Source organism: Cannabis sativa, chromosome 1, assembly GCF_029168945.1.
Source record: "Cannabis sativa cultivar Pink pepper isolate KNU-18-1 chromosome 1, ASM2916894v1, whole genome shotgun sequence".
Classification (NCBI taxonomy): Eukaryota; Viridiplantae; Streptophyta; class Magnoliopsida; order Rosales; family Cannabaceae; genus Cannabis; species Cannabis sativa.
Genome location: NC_083601.1, coordinates 8390552 through 8413745, shown reverse-complemented (window position 1 = coordinate 8413745; position 23194 = coordinate 8390552). Strand labels below are relative to the sequence as shown.

Here is a 23194-nt window from a genome sequence, read left to right as displayed (position 1 = left end):
GATCTCAAGAGTACTATACATGTTCTTTGATTTGTTAGTTAAGCCTACTTTTGGGTCAGGGTGATACGTACATTTTGGGAACATGATAGTATAATTGAGTGGGAGCGCTACCATAAATATGGAATCTATAACTTCTATAGGAACTTAGAAGTGAAACGATGATATCCTTCGAGCTTGGCTAAACAGAAATAAATGGTGGAGATCTCATTTCACTTCGCTGAAATATCATTTATACGGAGCTAAGTGTTTTAAGGATAAAATACATTGATGGTGTAGCGATAACAATAGTGCCTTTTCAATGTAGATCATCTATTAGAGGGTCATTGATCACATTAGGGTTATAACAATGGATAACTAATGACGTGTCTATATCATGGAACATATAGAGCGTTCTATATGACTGAGAATGCAATTCCAAGTTCTAAGTGTGGATTCAATGAGGAATAAATAAGTTAGGGAATTTACTTGGTAAATTCGGTTCGACTTATTGGAAGCTCGGTTATATAGACCCATGGTCCCCATACTAGTTGAGACCATACTGCTTGTAAGACTCAGTCAATTGATTTTAATTAATCAATTATAATTCTAAAAGTTAGACTATGTCTACTTTATGAATTTTCACTAAGCAAGGGCGAAATTGTAAAGAAAAGAGATTTTAGGTTTATTTATTGATTAAGAGACTTTACATGTCTAAATTAATAAATATATTAAATGGCAATATTATTTAATAATTATTTTTAAGTTATTAAATAATTAGAATTGGCATTTAAAAGGTTAAATTCGAAAATTGGCATTTTTGAGAAAATGGGAATGGAAAATAACAAAATGGGAGAGTTGCAAAGTGAGGCCCAATACCCTTTGTATGGCCGGCCACTATGCACAAGAAATACCATTTGTAGTTTCCATTATTTTAATGCCATACAATTCTAACCTAAACCTAGAGGATTTTCTATAAATAGAAAGTGTTGGCTTCAGGAAACAGTGAGACACACAACTTTGATCATTTAGTTTCCTTCAGAAAAGGCCACACGCCACCTTCTCTCTTTTCTTTTCTGTATTTTTGAATTCCTTTGAGTGATGAGTAGTGCCCACACACATCAAGTGGTATCTCAATTATAGTATGTAAGACTATGGAAAATCTGCATCAAAGAAGGAGAAAAGAAGATCCAGATTCAGATCTTGATTATGGTCTGCTACAGAAAGGAATCAAGGGCTAGAGATCTGAATGGAAGGAGTCATAATATTCTACTGCACCCACTGTAAGGTTTTCTAAAGTTTATATGTGTTTATTTTCATTGTTTTAGAATTCATATTAGGATGTTAATCAAACATACTTGGTAGTAAATCTAGATCTTGGAAAAATAATATCCAACAGGGTAGGGGTTTGGGATCAAGGTTTCAGGGGTTAGGTTCTGGGTTCAGGGTTTAGGGTTTAGGGGAATGGGAATGAGAATTGAATAAAATAAAATTTAAAATGCATAAAAAAGTTGATAAAAATCATTAAATTTTTTCTCATGTTACATGATAAATTTTGTTCCTTCCATTATGAAATAGAATATTCATTCCACCAAAATGGTAGAAAGGGCATTCTATTGGGATATCATTCTAATACTTTAAAAATAAACTAAACAAAAGAATGAAATGAAAATTATTTCTCTTCCATTCCATTTCATTACCTCTAACAAAATGCCACCTAAGGGTCTGTGTTCAGGTGTTAGGGTTCAGGGTGTCAGGGTTATGGTTTGCGGTTTGGGTTTTGGCGTTTAGGATTTAGGGTTTACTGTTTTACGGTTTAAGGGTTTGAGGGTTTAGGGGTTTAGGGGTTTTGGGTTTAGGGTACAGGGTTCAGGGAATGGTAATAGGAATGAAAATAATATAAAATTTCAAATGCAGAGGTTATTGATAAAAATCATAAAATGTTTTCTCATGTTAGTCTGGAATGGTATTTCCTTCTATTATACCTTGAAATCCGGCTAGCACTATAAAGGATTTCGCATGTTAACCTTAGAGAATACGTATCAACGAATGTAATGGCAGATATTAATTTGTACTCTAAGACTTGAATATGAAGATTGGTTTTGCGTTAAATTTTGTTAAAATGGCCCCCTAATTCAAAAAATGAAAATATTCTTCTTTACAGGGTAAATTTCAACAAGTTCTTTCTTTACTCTTACACTCGTTAGTGTTCTGTTAAAATCTCATCATACACATCTCAAAAATTGTGAAATTTTACGAGGAAGAAGCCAAGAATGTTGTGCGTCAATTTTCTGATGGACACGTTGCGACATAAAGTAGTTTTCATGCACTAATAATAATTTTAATCAAAATAGTGAAAATCACACATTTCTGATACTGGTACCCCTTTGTGAAATGTGGCCCGGACCCATCGTAGAATATTTTTTGCCACTAGTGACAAGAATTTTGTACTACTAAGACATGAATATGAAGATTGGATTCGAGTTAAATTTTGTTAAAATGGCACCCTAATTAAAAAACTGAAATTATTCTTCTTTTCAAGGTATATTTTAACAAGTTTTTTCCATCATCTTACACTCGTTAGTGTTCTATTAAAATCTCACCCTACACAACTCAAAAAATCATGAAATTTAACAAGGATGAAGCCAAAACCGTTGTGCATCACTTTTCTATGGGACACGTTGAGAGATAAAGTGGTTTTCATGAACTAACAATCATTTTAATCAAAATAGTGAAAATCTCACATTTTTTATAGTGGTACCCCTTTGTGAAATATGGCCCAAACCCCTCTCGGAATATTTTTTGCCACTAGTCACAATGAACTCGCACTACTAAGTCATGAATATAAAGATTGGATTCGCATTAAATTTTGTTAAAATATCCCCCTAATTAAAAAAATTGAATATATCCTTCTTTTAGAAGTTTTACTTTACTGTTGCACTCGTTAGTTTTCTCTTAAAATCTCACCCTACACATCTCAAAAAATCATGAAATTTCACAAGCACAAAGCAAAGACCATAGTGCATCACTTTTCTGTTAGTTATATTAAGAGAAAAAGTAGTTTTCAAGCAGTAATAATCATTCTAAATGACATAGTTAAAATTTTACATTTCTCATAGTGGTACCCCTTTGTGAAATGTGGCCCGAACCCATCTCGAAATATGTTTCCCCACTAGTCACAATAAATTTGTACCACTAACATGTGAATATGAAGATTGGTTTAAAGTTAAATTTTGTTAAAATGACTCCTATTTCAAAAATTGAAATATTCTTTTGTTTAGGATAAATTTCAACAAGGTTTTTCCTTCATCTTACAGTCGTTAGTGTTCTTTCAAAATCTCACCCTAGACATCTTAAAATTTTTTGAAATTTCATAGGGATGAAGCCAAGACCGTTGTCAATAACTTTTCTATTGGGGTCTGGGTTTGGTGTTTGGGGTTTACAATTTGGTGTTTTGGATTCAAGGTTTGAGGGTTTTGGGTTTAGGATTTGGGGTTTGTGGTTTGGGGTTTTTGGGTTCGGGGGATTGGGGTTAAGTTGTTTTACATTAGGTGTTTGGGGTTTGGGTTTGAGTTTGGGGTTTTGAGTTTGGGGTTTTGAGTTTGGGGTTTTGGGTTTTTAGGTTTGGGATTTAGGGTTCTGGGGTTTGGGGTTTTGTGTTTAGAGTCTTTGGCTTTTGGGTTTTTTTGGTTTGAGGTTTAGGGTTTGGGGTTTTATGACTAGAGTCTAGAGTTTAGGATCTTGGACCTAGTATTTGGGGTATGAGGTTTTAAGTTTGGGGTTTGGTGTTTGGGGTTTAGGGTATGGGGTTTTAGGGTTTGGGTTTGGGGTTTGGGATTTGGGGTATGGTGTTTTTGTGTTTTGGGTTTTTAGGTTTGCTGTTTTCTGGATTAGGGTTTGGGGTTTGGGATTTGGGGTATGGTGTTTTTGTGTTTTGGGTTTTTAGGTTTGCTGTTTTCTGGATTAGGGTTTGGGGTTTGATGTTTGGGATTTTGAGGTTTTACGGTTTAAGGTTTTGGGGTTTGGGGATTGGGATTTGGGTTTTAGGGTTTGGGGTTTGGGGTTTTGCAGTATTGGCGTTTGGGGTTTTGGGGTTTTGGGGTTTGGGAATCGTTATGGGAATGTGCTGGGGAATGGAAATGGGAATAGGAATGGAAATTGGAATGGGAATGGGAATGGGGAATGGGAATGGGAATAGGAAATGTGAATGGGAATGGGAATGGGAATAGGAATGCGAATGCAAATGGGAATAGGAATGGGAATTGGAATAGGAATGGGAATGGGCTGGGGAATGGGAATGGGAATAGGAGTGGGTCAGGGAATGGGAATGGGAATGCAAAGGGAATGGGAATGGGAATGGGCCAGGGAATGGGAATGAGGATAGGAATGGGAATGGGATTGAGAATGGGGATGGGAATGGGAATGGGTCAAGGAATGGGAATGGGAATGGGAATGTGAATAGCAATGAGAATGGGAATGGGAATGGGAATATAATTGGAATGGGCTAGGCCATGGGAATGGGAATGGGAATGGAAATGTGAATGGGAATGGGAAAGGGAATGGAAATGTTAATAGGAATGCGAATACAAATGGGAATGGGAATGGCAATGGGAGTGGGAATAGGAATAGGAATGGGAATGGGCTGGGGAATGTGAATGGGAATAGGAGTGGGCCGGGGAATGGGAATGGGAATGCGAAGGGAATGGGAATGGGAATGGGAATGGCAACGGGAATGGAGATGGGGATGGGAATGGGAATGGGAATGGGAATAAGAATGGGAATTGGAATGGGAATGCCTAGAGGAATGGGAATCGGAATGGGAATTGGGGTTTGGGGTTTAGGGTTTGGGGTTTGGGGTTTAGGTTTAGGGTTTAGGATTTAGGGTTGTTGTTAGGGTTGGGGTTTGGGGGTTAGAGGTTAGGGTTTGGGGTATGGTTGGGGGTAGGGGTAGGGTAGGGGTTTTGGATCAGGGGTTCATGGGTTAGGGTTCTTGGTTTAGGGTTTAGTGTTTAGGGGAATGGGAATGAGAATTGAATAAAATAAAATTTAAAAAGCATAAAAAAGGTTATAAAAATCATTAAATGTTTTCTCATGTTAGTCTCGAATGGTATTTCCTTCTATTATACCTTGAAATCTGGATGGCACTATAAAGGATGACGCATGTTAACCTTAGAGGATACGTATCAACGAATCTAATGGCAGATATTAATTTGTAATCTAAAACTTGAATATGAAGATTGGTTTTGCGTTAAATTTTGTTAAAATGGCCCCTTAATTCAAAAATTGAAAATATTCTTCTTTACAGGGTAAATTTCAACAAGTTCTTTCTTTACTCTTACACTCGTTAGTGATTTGTTAAAATCTCACCATACACATCTCAGAAATTGTTAAATTTTACGAGGAAGAAGCCAAGAATGTTGTGCATCAATTTTCTGATGGACACGTTGCGATATAAAGTAGTTTTCATGCACTAATAATAATTTTAATCAAAATAGTGAAAATCCCACATTTCTGATAGTGGTACCCATTTGTGAAATGTGGCCCGGACCCATCGTAGAATATTTTTTGCCACTAGTGACAAGAATTTGTACTACTAAGACATGCATATGAAGATTGGATTCGAGTTAAATTTTGTTAAAATGGCACCCTAATTAAAAAATTGAAATTATTCTTCTTTTCAAGGTATATTTTAACAAGTTTTTTTCCATCATCTTACACTTGTTAGTGTTCTGCTAAAATCTCACCCTACACATCTCGAAAGATCGTGTAACTTTTCAAGGACGAAACAAACACTATTGTGCATCACTTTTCTATTGGACACTTTGAGATATAAACTAGTTTTCATGCACTGACAATCATTTTAATCGAAATAGTAGTGAAAATCTCACATTTTTTATAGTGGTACCCCTTTGAAATATGACCAGACCCCATCTCGAAATATTTTTTCTCACTAGTCACAATGAATTCTTACTATTAAGACGTGAATATGAAAATTGGATTCGCGTTAAATTTGGTCTAAATGGCCCCTTAATTTAAAAATTTAAAATATTCTTCTTTTTAGGGTGAATCTTAACAAGTTTTTTCGTTACTCTTACACTCGTTAGTGTTCTGTTAAAATCTCACCCTACACATCTCAAAAAATCATGAAATTTCAGAAGGATGAAGCCAATACCGTTGTGCATCACTTTTCTATGGGACACGTTGAGAGATATAGTAGTTTTCATGAACTAACAATCATTTTAATCAAAATAGTGAAAATCTCACATTTTTTATAGTGGTACCCCTTTGTGAAATATGGCCCAGACCCATCTCGGAATATTTTTTGCCACAAGTCACAATGAATTCGCACTACTAAGTCATGAATATAAAGATTGGATTGCATTAAATTTTGTTAAAATATCCCCCCTAATTAAAAAAATTGAATATATAATTCTTTTAAAGGTTTTACCTTATTCTTGCACTCGTTAGTTTTCTCTTAAAATCTCACCCTACACATCTCAAAAAAATCATGAAATTTCACAAGCTCAAAGCCAAGACCATAGTGCATCACTTTTCTGATAGTTATATTAAGAGAAAAAGTAGTTTTCAAGCGGTAATAATCATTCTAAATGAAATAGTTAAAATTTTACATTTCTAATAGTGGTACCCCTTTGTGAAATGTGGCCTGAACCCATCTCAAAATATTTTTTCCCACTAGTCACAATGAATTTGTACTACTAACACGTGAATATGAAGATTGGTTAAAGTTAAATTTTGTTAAAATCACTCCTATTTTAAAAATTGAAATATTCTTTTGTTTAGGATGAATTTCAACAAGTTTTTTCCTTCCTCTTAGAGTCGTTAGTGGTCTTTCAAAATCTCACCCTAGACATCTTAAAAAATTGTGAAATTTCATAAGCACGAAGCCAAGACCGTTGTCAATAACTTTTCTATTGGGGTCTGGGTTTGGGGTTTGGTGTTTGGGGTTTGGGGGTTTACAATTTGGGGTTTTGGATTCAAGATTTGATGGTTTTGGGTTTAGGATTTGGGGTTTGTGGTTTTTGGTTTTTGGGTTTGGGGGTTTGGGGTTAAGTTGTTCTACATTAGGTGTTTGGGGTTTGGGTTTGAGTGTGGGGTTTTGAGTTTGGGGTTTTAAGTTTTTAGGTTTGGGATTTAGGGTTCTGGGGTTTGGGGTTTTGTGTTTGAAGTCAATGGCTTTTGGGTTTTTTGGGTTTGAGGTTTAGGGTTTGGGGTTTTATGACTAGGGTCTACAGTTTAGGATCTTGGACCTAGTATTTGGGGTATGAGGTATTAAGTCTGGGGTTTGGTGTTTGGGTTTTAGGGTTTGGGTTTGGGGTTTGGGATTTGGGGTATGGTGTTTTTGTGTTTGGGGTTTTTAGGTTTGCTGTTTTCTGGATTAGGGTTTGGGGTTTAGGCTTTGATGTTTGGGATTTTGAGGTTTTATGGTTTAGGGTTTTGGGGTTTGGGGTTTGGGATTTGGGTTTTAGGGTTTGGGGTTTGGGGCTTTGGGGTTTGGGAATCGTTATGGGAATGTGCTTGGGAATGGAAATGGGAATAGATGGAAATTGGAATAGGAATCGGCATGGGTCATGGAATGGGAATGGGGATTGGGAATGGGAATAAGAAATGTGAATGGGAATGGGAATGGGAATGTGAATGGGAATGCGAATGCAAAAGGGAAAAGGAATGGGAATGGGTTGGGGAATGGGAATGGGAATAGGAGTGGGTCGGGAAATGGGAATGGGAATATGAAAGGCCCAGGGAATGGGAATGGGCTAGGGAATGGGAATGGGATTGGAAATGGGGATGGGAATGGGAATAGGAATGGGAATGGGTCAAGGAATGGGAATGGGAATGGGAATGTGAATAACGATGAGAATGGGAATGGGAATGGGAATAGAAATTGGAATGGGAATGGGAATGGGAATGGGAATGTGAATGGGAATGGGAATGGGACTGGGAATAAGACTGCGAATGCAAATAGGAATGGGAACAGGAATAGGAATGGGAATGGGCTAGGGAATGGGAATGGGAATCGGAGTGGGCCGGGGAATGGGAATGGGAATGCGAAGGGAATGGGAATGGGAATGGCAATGGCAACGGGAATGGAGATGGGGATGGGAATGGGAATAAGAATGGGAATTGGAATGGGAATGGGAGTGGGAATGCGTCGAGGAATGGGAATGGGAATGGGAATTGGGGTTTGGGGTTTGGGGTTTGGGATTTAGGGTTTGGGGTTTGGGGTTTAGGGTTTGGGGTTTAGGTTTAGGGTTTAGGGTGTAGGGTTGCTGTTGGGGTTGGGGTTTGGGGGTTAGTGGTTAGGGTTTTGGGTAGGCTTGGTGTAGGGGTAGGGTAGGGGTTTGGGATCAGGGGTTCATGGGTTAGGGTTCAGGGTTCAGGGTTTACGGTTAAGGGGAATGGGAATGAGAATTGAATAAAATAAAATTTAAAATGCATAAAAAAGTTGATAAAAATCATTAAATTTTTTCTCATGTTACATGGTAATTGTTGTTCCTTCCATTATGAAATAGAATATTCATTCCTCCAAAATGGTGGAAAGGGCATTCTATTGCGATGACATTCTAATACTTTAAAAAAAAAACCAAACAAAAGCATGGAATGAAAATTATTTCTTTTCCATTCCATTTCATTACCTCTAACAAAATGCCACCTAAGGGTCTGTGTTCAGGTGTTAGGGTTCAGGGTGTCGGGTTTATGGTTTGCGGTTTGGGTTTTGGCGTTTAGGATTTAGGGTTTACTGTTTTACGGTTTAAGGGTTTGAGGGTTTAGGGATTTAAGGGTTTTGGGTTTAGGGTACAGGGTTCAGAGTTCAGGGGATGGGAATAGGAATGAAAATAATATAAAATTTCAAACGCATAAGTTATTGATAAAAATCATTAAATGTTTTCTCATGTTAGTTTGGAATGGTATTTCCTTCTATTATACCTTTAAATCCCGCTCGCACTATAGAGGATGACTGATGTTAACCTTAGAGAATACGTATCAACGAATGTAATGGGAGATATTAATTTGTACTCTAAGACTTGAATATGAAGATTGGTTTTGCGTTAAATTTTGTTAAAATGGCCCCCTAATTCAAAAATTTAAAATATTCTTCTTTACAGGGTAAATTTCAACAAGTTCTTTCTTTACTCTTACACTCGTTAGTGTTCTGTTAAAATCTCACCATACACATCTCAAAAATTGTGAAATTTTACGAGGAAGAAGCCAAGAATGTTGTGCATCAATTTTCTGATGAACACGTTGCGATATAAAGTAGTTTTCATGCACTAATAATAATTTTAATCAAAATAGTGAAAATCACACATTTCTGATACTAATACCCCTTTGTGAAATGTGGCCCAGACCCATCGTAGAATATTTTTTGCCACTAGTGGGAAGAATTTGTACTACTAAGACATGCATATGAAGATTGGATTCGCGTTTAATTTTTTTAAAATGGCACCCTAATTAAAAAAATTGAAATTATTCTTCTTTTCAAGGTATATTTTAACAAGTTTTTTCCATCATCTTACACTTGTTAGTGTTCTGCTAAAATCTCACCCTACACATCTCGAAAAATCGTGAAACTTTTGAAGGACAAAACAAAGACTGTTGTGCATCACTTTTCTATTGGACACTTTGAGATATAAACTAGCTTTCATGCACTGACAATCATTTTAATCGAAATAGTAGTGAAAATCTCACATTTTTTATAATGGTACCCCTTTGAAATATGACCACACCCCATCTCAAAATATTTTTCTCGACTAGTCACAATGAATTCTTACTATTAAGACGTGAATATGAAAATTGGATTCGCGTTAAATTTGGTTAAAATGGCCCCTTAATTTAAAAATTTAAAATATTCTTCTTTTTAGGGTGAATGTTAACAAGTTTTTTCGTTACTCTTACACTCGTTAGTGTTCTGTTAAAATCTCACCCTACACATCTCTAAAAATCATGAAATTTCACAAGGATGAAGCCAAGACCATTGTGCATCACTTTTCTCTGGGATTTGGGTTTGGGATTTGGGTTTTAGGGTTTGGGGTTTGGGGTTTTGCAGTATTGGCGTTTGGGGTTTTGGGGTTTATGAATCGTTATGGGAATGTGCTGGGTAATCGAAATGGGAATAGGAATGGAAATTGGAATGGGAATGGGCATGGGTCAGGGAATGGGAATGGGGATGGGCCAGGGTAAGGGAATGGGAATCAGAATGGAAATGTGAATGGGTCGGCGAATGGGAATCGGAATGGGCCGGGGAATTGAAATGGGAATGGGCTAGGGAATTAGAATGCGAATGGGAATGCGAATGCAAATAGGAAAATGAATGTGAATGGGAATGGAAATGGGTTGGGGAATGGGAATGGCAATGCTAATTGGAATGGGATTGAGAATGGGGATGGGAATGGGAATTGGATTTGGAATGGGAATGGGAATGGGAATGGGCTAGGGAATGGGAATGGGAATGGGATTGTGAATAGCAATGAGAATGGCAATGGGAATGGGAATATAAATGGGAATGGGCTAGGGAATGGGAATGGGAATGGGAATGGGAATGGGAATGGAAATGTGAATGGGAATGGGAATGGGAATGGGAATGGGAATAGGAATGCGAATTCAAATGGGAATAGGAATGGGAATGGGCTGGGGAATGGGAATGGGAATAGGAGTGCGTCGGGGAATGGGAATGGGAATGCAAATGGAATGGGAATGGGCCAGGGAATGGGAATGGGGATGGGAATGGGAATGGGATTGGGAATGGGGATGGAAATGGGAATTGGAATGGGAATGGGAATGGGCCAGGGAATGGGAATGGGAATGGGAATGTGAATAGGAATGAGAATGGGAATGGGAATAGGAATATAAATGGGAATGGGTTAGGGAATGGGAATAGGAATGGGAATGGGAATGGAAATGTGAATGGGAATGGGAATGGGAGTGGGAATAGGAATACGAATGCAAATGGGAATGGCAATGGGAATGGGAATAGGAATGGGAATGGGCTGGGGAATGGGAATGGGAATAGGAGTGGGTCGGGGAATGGGAATAGGAATGCAAAAGGGAATGGGAATGGGCCAGGGAATGGGAATGGGGATGGGAATGGGAATGGGATTGGTAATGGGAATGAGAATGGGCCGGGGAATGGAAATGGGAATGGGCTAGGGAATTAGAATGCGAATGGGAATGCGAATGCAAATAGGAAAAGGAATGTGAATGGGAATGGAAATGGGTTGGGAAATGGTAATGGCAATGCTAATTTGAATGGGATGTAGAATGGGGATTGGAATGGGAATTGGAATGGGAATGGGCAAGGGAATGGGAATGGGAATGGGACTGTGAATAGCAATGAGAATGGGAATGGGAATGGGAATATAAATGGAAATGGAAATGTGAATTGGAATGGGAATTCGAATGCGAATGCAAATGTTAATATAACTAAAACCCACTAGGATCTAATGTGTCAAATCAGTTTTATATTAACTATATATTAACTAATTTATTATTATAATAATTTAAATTAGATTGCACCTATAAAATTAACCATGAATTTAAATCATAAAATATATAAATTTTATTATAAAATATAAAACCGCGCAAAGCACGGTAACATTCCCAAATAAATAAAAAAGTCAAAGATTATTATCAATATACATAAGTGATGATGAACTAATACATAATGGAAATAAATGATAAGATAATTATTTTCTTACATCTATTTATTTACTTTATTAAAATTAAGAAATGAAAAACTTGATTAAATAAAAGATAAAAAACAAAAAAAAAACAAAAAAAACAAAAAAAGAATACTTTCCCCACTAATTTTTTTAAGGGATGTCATAAAGGATAATTATTTTTATTTATTTTATTTTATTTTATAATATTAAATATATAATAACAATTTTGTTTTTTAAAATATATCTTAAAAGATAATTACCATATATTATAGTATAACTCAAAAAAATAATTTAATCAATTTAAACATTCCCATTATATTACCTAATAAAGTAAACAAGATAAATCATTGTTACTCTATTTCTAAACAATTTTAATAAATAACATATTATATATATTGATTGCGATTACTTTCATTTATTCTGTGATATTTTTTCATCAATTTATTCCGATTATGAATAATGTGTAGTAAACATAACATAAATTAATGACCTAATGAATGAATGTGGTTAACCAAGCTCTCTAAATATTTGTATGAAGAACCACCTTGTTTCAAGCAGCTTATTGCCATGTCCTTCAACTTTGATACTCTATATCTTATCTCCTCTCCTTCTTTCTCCCTCATCAACTTTGTAATCATTCTCTTTATCTCTCCTCTTTCCAAAATCTCATTCTCCAACTGAACTCCCACTTTCCATACATTGCTCACATATTTAGCATTCACATTTTGATCAATGAAACTTGGCCTACAGATCATCGGAACTCCTTCACAAATACTCTCCATCGTTGAATTCCACCCACTATGAGTCCAAAATGCTCCTATAGCTAAGTGGCCCAGCACTTGTTGTTGTGGAGCCCATTTCACTACGTGTCCACGTCCCCCCAAGTTCTCTAAAAACCCATTTGGTAATGGTTCGAGCCACTCCGAGCCATGGACCGACCCGGGTCTAACCACCCATAAGAAGGGTTGGTCACTATTGGCTAGACCCCAAGCTATCTCCAAAAACTCAGCCTCACTCAATACTGCAAGACTCCCAAAGCTAACATAGATGACTGAATTCGGTGGCTGAGTGTTGAGCCATGAGATGGAGCTTTGGTCTTCGACTAACAAGCTACTTGAAGAATAGGCTAAGTTGTATTTGTGAAATGGGCCAATCGGGAACATTGGAATCGAGAGTTGTTTGGCTATTGAGTCTAGTGCCGGTTGTTCAAGTTCTTCAAATGTGTTCCAAATGACCCCGGAAGAGGCCTTAGTTTCACTCACCGCTCGACTTATTAGTTCATAGAATTTTTCTGGATTTCGCATATTCATCACTGGTAAGTCCTTAACTTTTAAAGGTGGAAATTCTACCACTGGCTCTTCTAGTCTGGAAACTAAATTAATGTAACAGGAAGATCAAAGCTAATTACCATGTCAAAAAAATTAATTTGAAGGATTGTCAAAGTCAATTTTGCAGATATACACACAGTAATAGAGCTACCTTACTTTTGTGTTCTATAAATTAATTAAAAAAAAGTTAAGATTTGAAAAAAAAATATAGTAAAAGGCTACCTTTTTAAACAAATTATATCAACAAAGATGTATGCTAGTAAATAAACATGGTTCCTTCTAGAGTATGTTTGTAACAGCTAAAAAAAAAAGGGATTTTTTCATTTTTACATTTTTAAATAGATTTTTTTATATATTTTTACAGAATTCTATATAAAAATCTCTATTATAATTAACAACAACCTAAATCGCAACCAAAAATTGTATAGCAACCCACAAACCACCGGATAAAATCTTTTAGAAACCTAAACTGTAAAATTGAAAAAAAAATTAAAAATAAATAGTATATGAGATAATTGCTCGACAAGATAGTAGTTGTTCTATCTCAACATGACCATGGAGAGGCTGCCTAGTTTGTGCTACTTTAGTATAAATTAAATTGAGCATTTTTGGCGAAATTTAACTAGTTTTCTTGTATTGATTATACGGAAGAAAAAAAATGGTTTTCTATCTTAATAAATTTTTTAAATTGCCAAATTCAATGTCTAAAAAATTAAAATAAGATAAATTTTTGAATAATGACTATTATTATTATAAAAGATTAAATAAAAAAAAAAATCAATATCTACCCTAAACTTGTTTGTTGGGGGTGTTTGGATGAGAGTTGGGTTTGGTGACATTTGAGTTAGAGATGTTTAGATTAATAAAATATGAAACTCAAGATTTTTTTTTTAATTAATACAATGTGAAAAGAAAAAGAAAAAAAAAATTGACATTGTGAGCATAAGCACACAGAGATGTTGAGAGAGGATTAAAGTCCACTCTATTTATATTAAAGAATAATTATATAAGACATCATTTTTTGTAAAATATTTATATTTTTACGTTTAAAGAATATTTTTTTACATTTTTACGGTTTTTCAAAAAATAACACGAAAAACAACATAAAATCAACAAGAAAACTACATAAAAGTAACATGAAAATAATATCAAAATAATAACAAAAAATAACATATAGATAACAAAAAATTAACAACAAATTAACAAGATTACAACATAAAAAGACTGTATTTTCTGTAAATAAAATCAAAAAAATCGTAAAAATGTTTAAAATTCCGTGAAACCGTATTTTTGTAATTTTTTTTTTTTTTTGTTTTTGTGTTTTTGTGAAATAATCCCTTATATTAATATATAATTGTTATTTGGTTAAAATATTTTAAATTTATGTGGGAGACTATTTTTCGAATCTCTTGTCTCTTCTTTTTCTTTTATGTATTTATATTTTATTTATTAAAAAAGAAAACCAACAAAATATAAAGTTTAAACTAAATTTGAAATTATGAGCACTAAAATAGAAGAATGTTGTTAAATTATCATTTCATTTAAATTTAACTAGTCTTTTATTATTTTAGATTATATTAAATGTATAAATAAGTTCACCTCAAAATTAAATTCTGTTGACAACTCATTTTGAAACAAAATATTGTAATGAAATTTAGAACCGTTAACAAAACAAAAGAATTTATTGCTATAGATTGTTTTAATCTTTTTTTTAACTGGCCAAATTGCAAATCTAAACTTACTCTATATATAATAGTAAGTATAATTATGAATAGAAGATTTAATAAAAAAAAACAGTCATGTATCACATTACCCAAAAAATATTGTTACCTCCTAACAACAAAAACAAAACTTAGGAGGAAAAAAAAGTGTAGTAGATAACGGACCTTGTAGAGGGAGATAACCCTTTTGAAGCAAAAGTGGAAAAGCAGGAAAAATACCAAAAGATGTGGCACTCGTGGTTCTTATAACAAGCCTCGGCAGCTTAAGGCTATCGGCCACAGCTTGAGTGAAGTGGAACATGGCATCTGCGATCAAGCAACCAACGGGCTCATCATCCAAAGCATTGGAAATCAACCTAGCCAAACACTCCTTAAAGGGTTCAACACAATTGATGTTGAGATGGGTAATAAGAGAAATAGCATCTTTGGTGGTGGCTTCGGCCTCTGATAAGCTATGGGGGATAGAGTGGAAGGTGAAGTTAGGATGATTAGAAGGGTTGGGAGAGTTGAAGTTGATGTGGATGAGAGTGATGGAAAATCCTTTGGAGTACAAAATAGTGGCCAGCTCAAGCATTGGGTTTATATGACCTTGTAATGGTAGAGGGAAGAGTACCAATCTCAGCCTTTTTATTTTCTGTTGTTGCTCCATTATTTCTGAGATTGTAGTTTTCTCCTTTTCTCCTTTTCCAAGCTTGATAGCTGAGATGAAAAAAGAAAAACAAAAAGATGAAATTGATCTTATAACAACAACCGATATCGGCAATAAATTTTAGAGGACAATGATGACAATCGAAGAATTAATGGTTGTTATTAATTCAGAGTGGGATGGGACCATCTGATAGGGTCCCTATCACTTGTCATGATAGAGTCTACCAGATAAAGATTTCAAATTTCATTGTTATATTATGAAGCCCCTCACAATGGATTGAGGTGTTAGATCCCTCAAATGGGACAAAAGAAAATTTGAAATCTTTTTGCCATGAATTCATGACCTCCTGCAACAAGTTTATTGGATAGTATAAAATTTTATGATGGAGAAATAATTTTTAAATTGACTTTTTTATTCTATTTTAATTACAATAAGGTTTCTCCAATAAGACTGTAAAATCCCAAATATAATGAAAGTTTTTAAATAATATTACTCTAACCAAATTACTAAAGATTACACTATATAGGTGGGACAATGTAGACCATTGCATCTCTTTTTTCTTTTCCTTTTTAATAATTTAATAAGGACTTTATACAATAAAACAAATAATTAAATAATTTATTTATAATCAAAACTTATATCATATTAATAAAATAATATAATAATAAATAATATATTTTTTAGTGTAATTTTTAATATTGTGATTGGAATGTTAAAGGAATATTCAAACAAGAGCATTATAATCACTATAATCAAATATATTAATCCAATGATGCTCTTACAACTATCCAAGATCCAAGCAATAAATTTAGAGCATTAATGGTTAAGAAAACATACCTCCCATATTGCTCATCCCATCATATTGAGCCACTGATCAATATCCAAGTCCAAAACACACAAAACAATATGCTAGAGAGTGAAGAGTAATCAAGAGACAATTGTGGAGCAAACCCACTTATGTCTAACCATCTTCCTTAGCACACACTTTTCATCCTTAATATATATGTATGTTTTTCACATACCCATCTAACCCTAAAGGGTTATATAGCTTATTGGGTTAATAAGGACTAATTGATGGTGGACTATAACTCAATGGGCCAATTATAGTCATATGGGTGCTCTCATGTGCCTCTAAATAATTAATAGTTGTTAACCATCCCATTATGGTTGTATGAGAAATATTAGGCACATAATTAATGATTGTAATTATGGTATTATATTAGTCCACAAATAAATAATTCTAACATTCTCCCACTTGGACAATATAATCAATCACCATAACATTGTCTACCACACATAAGGTAACCAATTAAAAACGTACATAATATCATATCGACGGGATACATATATTATGTATGAATTGACCTCAAAGACATTTTAATTCAATAACAATCATTAACAATCAAACCAAACATGCATGAGGTACAACAAAATTGAGACTGTGCGCATTCATCTCCTTTTGTACCTGTCACTTCGATGAATAACACATATATGCACACATATGTCAACAATAACTAGAAGTGACTACAATATCATTATGCATGTTCAAAACATTAATCATAAGCATTCCATACAAGATACTAGCATGTCCGATACGTAATAATAAAACTCCCACTGAGCTCAACAAGCTAGGCTCCTAACAATCCCATTCGAGCAACATGCTCTAAAAATACACATATGGGTAAGCCTTTCGTTAGTGGGTCTGCTAACATGCCAGTACTGGGCGTGTATTCAATGGAAATAAGAGACTCTGTAACTTTCTCTTTAACAAAATAATAATTTATGTCAATGTGTTTAGAACGATAAGTACTTCTAACATTTCTAGAGAAAGCTACTACTGCGGAATTATCACAATACAATTTCAGCGGCCTCGAGATAGAGTCCATAACACCCAATGCTGAAATGAAGTTCCACAGCCATATTGCCTGACAAGTAGCCTCATAACACGCCATATACTCTGCCTCCATTGTTGAGGATGCTGTGAGTGTCTGTTTGACACTTTTCCACGAAACAGCTCCTCCAGCCATCATGAAAATGTAGCCTGATGTGGATTTCTTATCATCCACGCATCTCGCATAATTCCAAGGCCACTAAACCCAACTATATCAAGAGTGTCAGCTCGCCGATAAGTCAACATATGATCCTTGGTACCCTGAAGATACCGCATGACCTTCTTAGCCGCTTTCCAATGGCTAAGTCCAGGATCACTCAAGTATCTACCTAACACGCCAACAACAAAAGCAATATCAGGGCGTGTGCATACTTGAGCGTACATCAGGCTACCCACTACTGACGCATAAGGAACCACTTTCATTTCATCTCTCTCTTTGTCATTTTGTGGACATTGGCCCTTTGAGAATTTGTCACCTTTCACTATTGGTGCCTTTCCAGGTGAACAAGTATGCATATTGAATCTTTTTAAAATCCGATCAATGTAAGTTCTCTGAGACAATTGAAGAATACCTTTAGATCTATCCCGGAGGATCTGTATCCCAAGTACATATGAAGCCTCACCAAGGTCTTTCATATCAAAATGGTCAGATAACAATTGCTTTGTCTCAGACAACAGATTTTTATCATTAGAAGCAAGCAAAATATCATCAACATACAGTACCAGGAAGATGAAGCTGCTCCCACTGACCTTCATATATATACATTGATCAACTTTGTTTTCCATGAAACCATTTGCAGTGACAACTGCATCAAACTTGAGATACCCTTTGTCTTGATGCTTGTTTAAGTCCATAAATAGACTTATTGAGCTTGCAAACCATATGCTCCTTGCCAGGCTCCTCAAAACCAACAGGTTGAGTCATGTAGATGTCTTCATACAAATCTCCATTTAGAAAGGCAGTTTTCACATCCATTTGTTCAAGTTCCAAATCAAAATGAGCAACCATAGCCATGATGATTCGTAAAGAATCTTTGGTGGAGACAGGTGAGAATGTTTCTTTGTAATCAATACCTTCTCTCTGGCTATATCCTTTAGCAACAAGTCTAGCCTTATACTTTACTGGTTGCCCACTTGAATCATATTTGATCTTGTAAACCCATTTGCACCCAATGGGTCTGCAACCTTTCGGTAGAACAACTAAGTTCCATACTTTGTTTCGCGACATGGAACTTGACTCATCTGTCATTGCATTCAACCATAACTTAGATTGAGGACTTCTCATGGCTTCTTGATAAGTAACTGGTTCAGAAGCGTCTCCCACAACATAATCATGTTCTTGCAAATAGACAAGGTAGTCATCATGAATAGCAGGTTTGCGAGCTCTCTCAGATCTTCTCAATACAACTTCACCACCCTCAATATCAGGATTTTCATCTTGCATATGATTCTGAGGTTCATCATGAGCTTCTGTTGGAATTTGTTCAATCACAGGATCAATAGTAGGAGCGGAAGCGGAAGCAACAGGTACAGGGACATAAATATGTTCTTCCCTGAACACAATTTCTCTTGGCCCTTGACTTGAACCAAATTCATCTTCAAAATAGATAGCTCTATCTGATTCTATCACCCTGGTGGTGTGAGAAGGACAATATAATCTAGAACCCCTCGAACCAATAGTGTAGCCTACAAAATAGCCACTGATAGTCTTCGGATCAAGCTTCTTAGATTGTGGGTTATAGGGCCTTACTTCAGCTTTACATCCCCAAACATGAAAATGACGCAAGCTCGGTTTCTTGCCTGACCACAATTCGTATGGTGTCTTTGGGACGGACTTGCTAGGCACTTGATTCAAGATATAAGCAGCAGTCCTTAATGCCTCACCCCATAAAAATTCTGGCAAGCTAGAATGAATCAACATACAACGTACCATGTCAAGAAGTGTGCGATTCCTTCTTTCAGCAATTCCATTTTGTTGGGGTGTCCCTGGCATTGTATATCTTGCATCAATACCACATTCCAGCAAGTATTTGGCAAAAGGCCCGGGGTTCCTTCCAGTCTCATCATAACGCCCATAATACTCTCCACCTCTATCTGAATTGACAGCATTAATCTTCTTTCCCTTTTGAAGCTCAACATTCGTCTTGAAAATCTTGAAAGCATCTAAAGATTCAGATTTTTCACGAATGAGCTCAACATGACCATATCGAGAAAAATCATCAATGAAGGTGATAAAGTATTTATAACCACCCATAGCAGGTGGAACAAAAGGCCCACAAATATCAGTATGAATAAGCTCTAACACATCTGCAGACCTGTCTGACTTACTCTTTCTAACCTTGGCAGTCAACTTTCCTTTTATACAATCAACACAGGCAGTAAAATCAGAAAAATCAAGATCCTAAAGCACACCATCTTTCACCAATCTCTCCATCCTATCTCTAGAAATATGGCCTAAACGTTTGTGCCAAAGCATGGAAGATTTCAAATCTGATCTGGCACGTTTAGAACCAACAACAGCATTAAGAGAAGAAGAAGAAGAACAAGAGGGAGAAGTAACAGGAACAACATCAAGCAATTCAAGCTTATATAAGTTTCCACACAAAGTTCCATTTCCAATCAACATAGAGTCACGATACAAAGTCAGTTTTCCAGATCCAAAATGAAGACTATAACCTAGTCTATCCAAAATAGATACAGAGATCAAATTCCTCCTAATAGAGGGTAAATAAGCAACATCATGCAACTCCAAAAAATGCCCAGTATTCAAATTCCAGATTAACAGTCCCAAAAAATTCAACTCTGACTTTAGTATCGTCTCCCATGTATACATACTCCTCCAACCTACTCGGCCTTCTTCGACTTGTCACTGCCTGCAAAGAATTCGTAACATGAATTGTAGCACCAGTATCTAACCACCAAGTGTTTGAGGGTACATCAATAATATTGGATTCCAAACAAACCATCACAAGACAATTACCTTTCTTCTCTAAGTGAGCTTTGAGCTTTCGGCAATCAGCTTTCTTATGCCCGAAGCATTGACAAAAGTTGCACTTTCCTTTGAAGAACTCATTCTTATGACCAGTTGAAGAAGAGCTTGCTTGTCCATTTCCCTTAGGATTGGTGGCTCTCTTCTTATGAAACCTTTGGTCACTAGAGTTGTTGGGAGTGAACTTTCTCTTGTGAGAATTGTTTGGATTGGTCACCATGGAGATACTTCTTGCTCTCCCCTTTTTCATGTCCTCTTCTTCTTTGGCAAGAATAGCAGTCATCTCCTCAATGGTCCACTGCTCTTTTTGAGCATTGTAGCTTGATCTGATCGAATCAAATTGAGAAGGAATGGTTTCCATTACAAACCACACAATGTAATCCTCACCAAGATCCAATCCCATCCCTTTAAGCTTCTGGTAACAACCCATGAGCTTGTCGATGTGAGCTCTAATGTCACCCGTATCAGCATAGTTAGTGCGATGGAACAAAGTTAAGCACTCATTTTTCTCATTCTTTGAGAACTTCTTATACTTTTCCTTAATGGCAGCAAGAAAATCTTTTGCACTTTCAGTTTGAGGAATACTATCACGAATGGACTCATCCATGTGATACCTCATAAGCATCAAACAACAACGATTGGAATGCTCCCAATCCTCATAGGACTTCTTGTCCTTTTCAGTGGCATCATCAGCGGGTTTAGGCGATGCATCCATTCTCAAGGCCAAGTCCACTCTCATAAGAGTCAAATTTAGCATGAGGGATTCAACCCACTGCTTGTGGTTGGTTCCATTTAGCGTCAACATGGCAGAGTTTCTTGGAACGCTTAAAGCTGAATGAGAAACAAGAGCAATAACCATTAAATGCATGTTATAACAAAATCATGTCATTTGTGCTCTTTCTCTCATAAATAAATGATCGCAAAATAACAAATGATCATCATGTATGCTAGAGTTCTTAGACAAATAAATAAAGTAGAACTCATACACAGGTAAGAACAATCTATTAAATATTATAATCAAATACATTAATTTACTATCGAAAGGATAGATAAATTGTGATTCATAATATTTAATAAATTTTCTTCACCATATTAAGCATCCTTAGCAAGCAATTATTACCGATAGGATAATTAATTACTTATAAGGATCTTAATAAAATTTTGGAGGAGATTACAAAATTTAAATAAGTTAATATTTAAATGTTCCTCATGACCAAACAATTCCATGCTTAATCTTACGATAGGTAAGAAAATAAGCACTAATTGTTAGAAAAATAAATAAAGTTTATGCCACAATACAAAAATTAATGACCAAATATGAATAAAATTCATGAATTAGTATTGTGCAAGTAAATGATAGAAAAATTAAAAATGGAACAAAATGGTGAAAAAGGGCCCAAAATAGGCTGTGCACGCGCCCCCACGCGCTTCCACCTTTCCTCTTTTTTTTTTTTTTTTTTTTTTTTTTTTACAGTGCCGTACGACATGTCGTTTTTTGAAAACGACATGTCGTTTGTGGAAAACGACATGCAGCAGATACCCCAAACGACTTGTCGTTTGCTGCAAAAAAGGGGGCTTTCTGATGTGCGAAACGACACGTCGTTTGCCCGACAGTGGCAAAACGACATGTCGTTTTTACCACCCCTGTCACCCAAAAGTTTCTGTAACGGGTCCGCGGGTCTGCAACTCGGATCGGCGCGACCCGGTTCGTGACCCGGCCGGATAAACCACCTCCGGCCACCAAATTTGACGCCGCTTGAGGGGTTTTGTTCCATTTTCAACCCTCTATCACAATCCAATACCCATTTAATCCAAAAAATTCAAAATAATGGCCAAGGTACTATGAACCCGAAATGGGTTTTCCTCCATTAATGAACTCAACAAAAAAATGCAATCTTACAATACCAACATGCAATAACCGTCCAAAAGTTTTAAAAAAAAACTCATTCTAAAATTTTAATCTCAGATTACCCATTAATAACATATAAATCCGAAAATGTGTTATTAATCCGAAAATTTATTTTTTGAATAAATGGGTTAAGCACAACAAATATTAAGCTCTAAAATTAATAGCTTTGGCTCTAGATACCAATTGTTAAAGGAATATTCAAACAAGAGCATTATAATCACTATAATCAAATATATTAATCCAATGATGCTCTTACAACTATCCAAGATCCAAGCAATAAATTTAGAGCATTAATGGTTAAGAAAACATACCTCCCATATTGCTCATCCCATCATATTGAGCCATTGATCAATATCCAAGTCCAAAACACACAAAACAATATGCTAGAGAGTGAAGAGTAATCAAGAGACAATTGTGGAGCAAACCCACTTATGTCTAACCATCTTCCTTAGCACACACTTTTCATCCTTAATATATATGTATGTTTTTCACATACCCATCTAACCCTAAAGGGTTATATAGCTTATTGGGTTAATAAGGACTAATTGATGGTGGACTATAACTCAATGGGCCAATTATAGTCATATGGGTGCTCTCATGTGCCTCTAAATAATTAATAGTTGTTAACCATCCCATTATGGTTGTATGAGAAATATTAGGCACATAATTAATGATTGTAATTATGGTATTATATTAGTCCACAAATAAATAATTCTAACATGGAATGTAAAAAAAAAATTAGTATTAAAATAGTAAACTATTGGTGTTGATTTAACACCAAATATAACTTATATGATTGGAGTTGCCCTAAATTTGATTTTTTTTTTTTTTTTTTTGTTTTGTTAGGAAGAGATGTGTAGCGATATTGAAAGAGAATGTATTTTTGTATTTCTTTTCTCTTTACTTAAAATAAAAAGTAAATGCTCATTTAGCAAGTGTATTCCCATAATGAGATTATATTATTGGCAATAACAGTAAATATTCTTGCAAATTATTTCAATTCAAAATTTGCTTTGTGATATATTTACTATGAAAAATGACAATGCACAAAAA

General features: G+C 35.5%; 2 protein-coding genes across 2 annotated transcripts; both read right to left on the bottom strand.

Moving 5' to 3' along the window:
* Nucleotides 1-12068: 12068 nt before the first annotated feature.
* On the bottom strand, nucleotides 12069-15453 carry LOC115707668 (UDP-glycosyltransferase 76F1). Its single transcript, XM_030635694.2, has 2 exons — nucleotides 14869-15453; nucleotides 12069-13026 (listed from the first exon to the last, which is right to left on the bottom strand). The coding sequence occupies exons 1-2, from the start codon at nucleotides 15350-15352 to the stop codon at nucleotides 12137-12139; spliced, it is 1374 nt and encodes a 457-aa protein (XP_030491554.2). The 5' UTR covers nucleotides 15353-15453; the 3' UTR covers nucleotides 12069-12136.
* A 4608-nt stretch (nucleotides 15454-20061) lies between these two features.
* LOC133035084 (uncharacterized) lies at nucleotides 20062-22486 on the bottom strand. The gene is made up of 3 exons (XM_061110797.1): nucleotides 22453-22486; nucleotides 20224-21063; nucleotides 20062-20116 (listed from the first exon to the last, which is right to left on the bottom strand). Exons 1-3 carry the CDS (start codon nucleotides 22484-22486, stop codon nucleotides 20088-20090), a joined length of 903 nt encoding a protein of 300 aa, XP_060966780.1. The 3' UTR covers nucleotides 20062-20087.
* Between the last annotated feature and the right edge of the window lie 708 nt (nucleotides 22487-23194).

What these genes read in the sequence shown, in the direction of transcription:
- LOC133035084 (XM_061110797.1), bottom strand. Translation starts at nt 22,486, where the DNA reads ATGGCTCAATATGATGGGATGAGCAATATGGGAG. An exon ending in TGGGATGAGCAATATGGGAG is followed by an intron (nt 21,064 to 22,452) that starts GTATGTTTTCTT and finishes TTTCTCATTCAG; the next exon opens with CTTTAAGCGTTCCAAGAAAC. An exon ending in AGCTCACTTAGAGAAGAAAG is followed by an intron (nt 20,117 to 20,223) that starts GTAATTGTCTTG and finishes AATTCTTTGCAG; the next exon opens with GCAGTGACAAGTCGAAGAAG.
- LOC115707668 (XM_030635694.2), bottom strand. Translation starts at nt 15,352, where the DNA reads ATGGAGCAACAACAGAAAATAAAAAGGCTGAGATTGGTACTCTTCCCT. An exon ending in GGGTTATCTCCCTCTACAAG is followed by an intron (nt 13,027 to 14,868) that starts GTCCGTTATCTA and finishes ACATTAATTTAG; the next exon opens with TTTCCAGACTAGAAGAGCCA.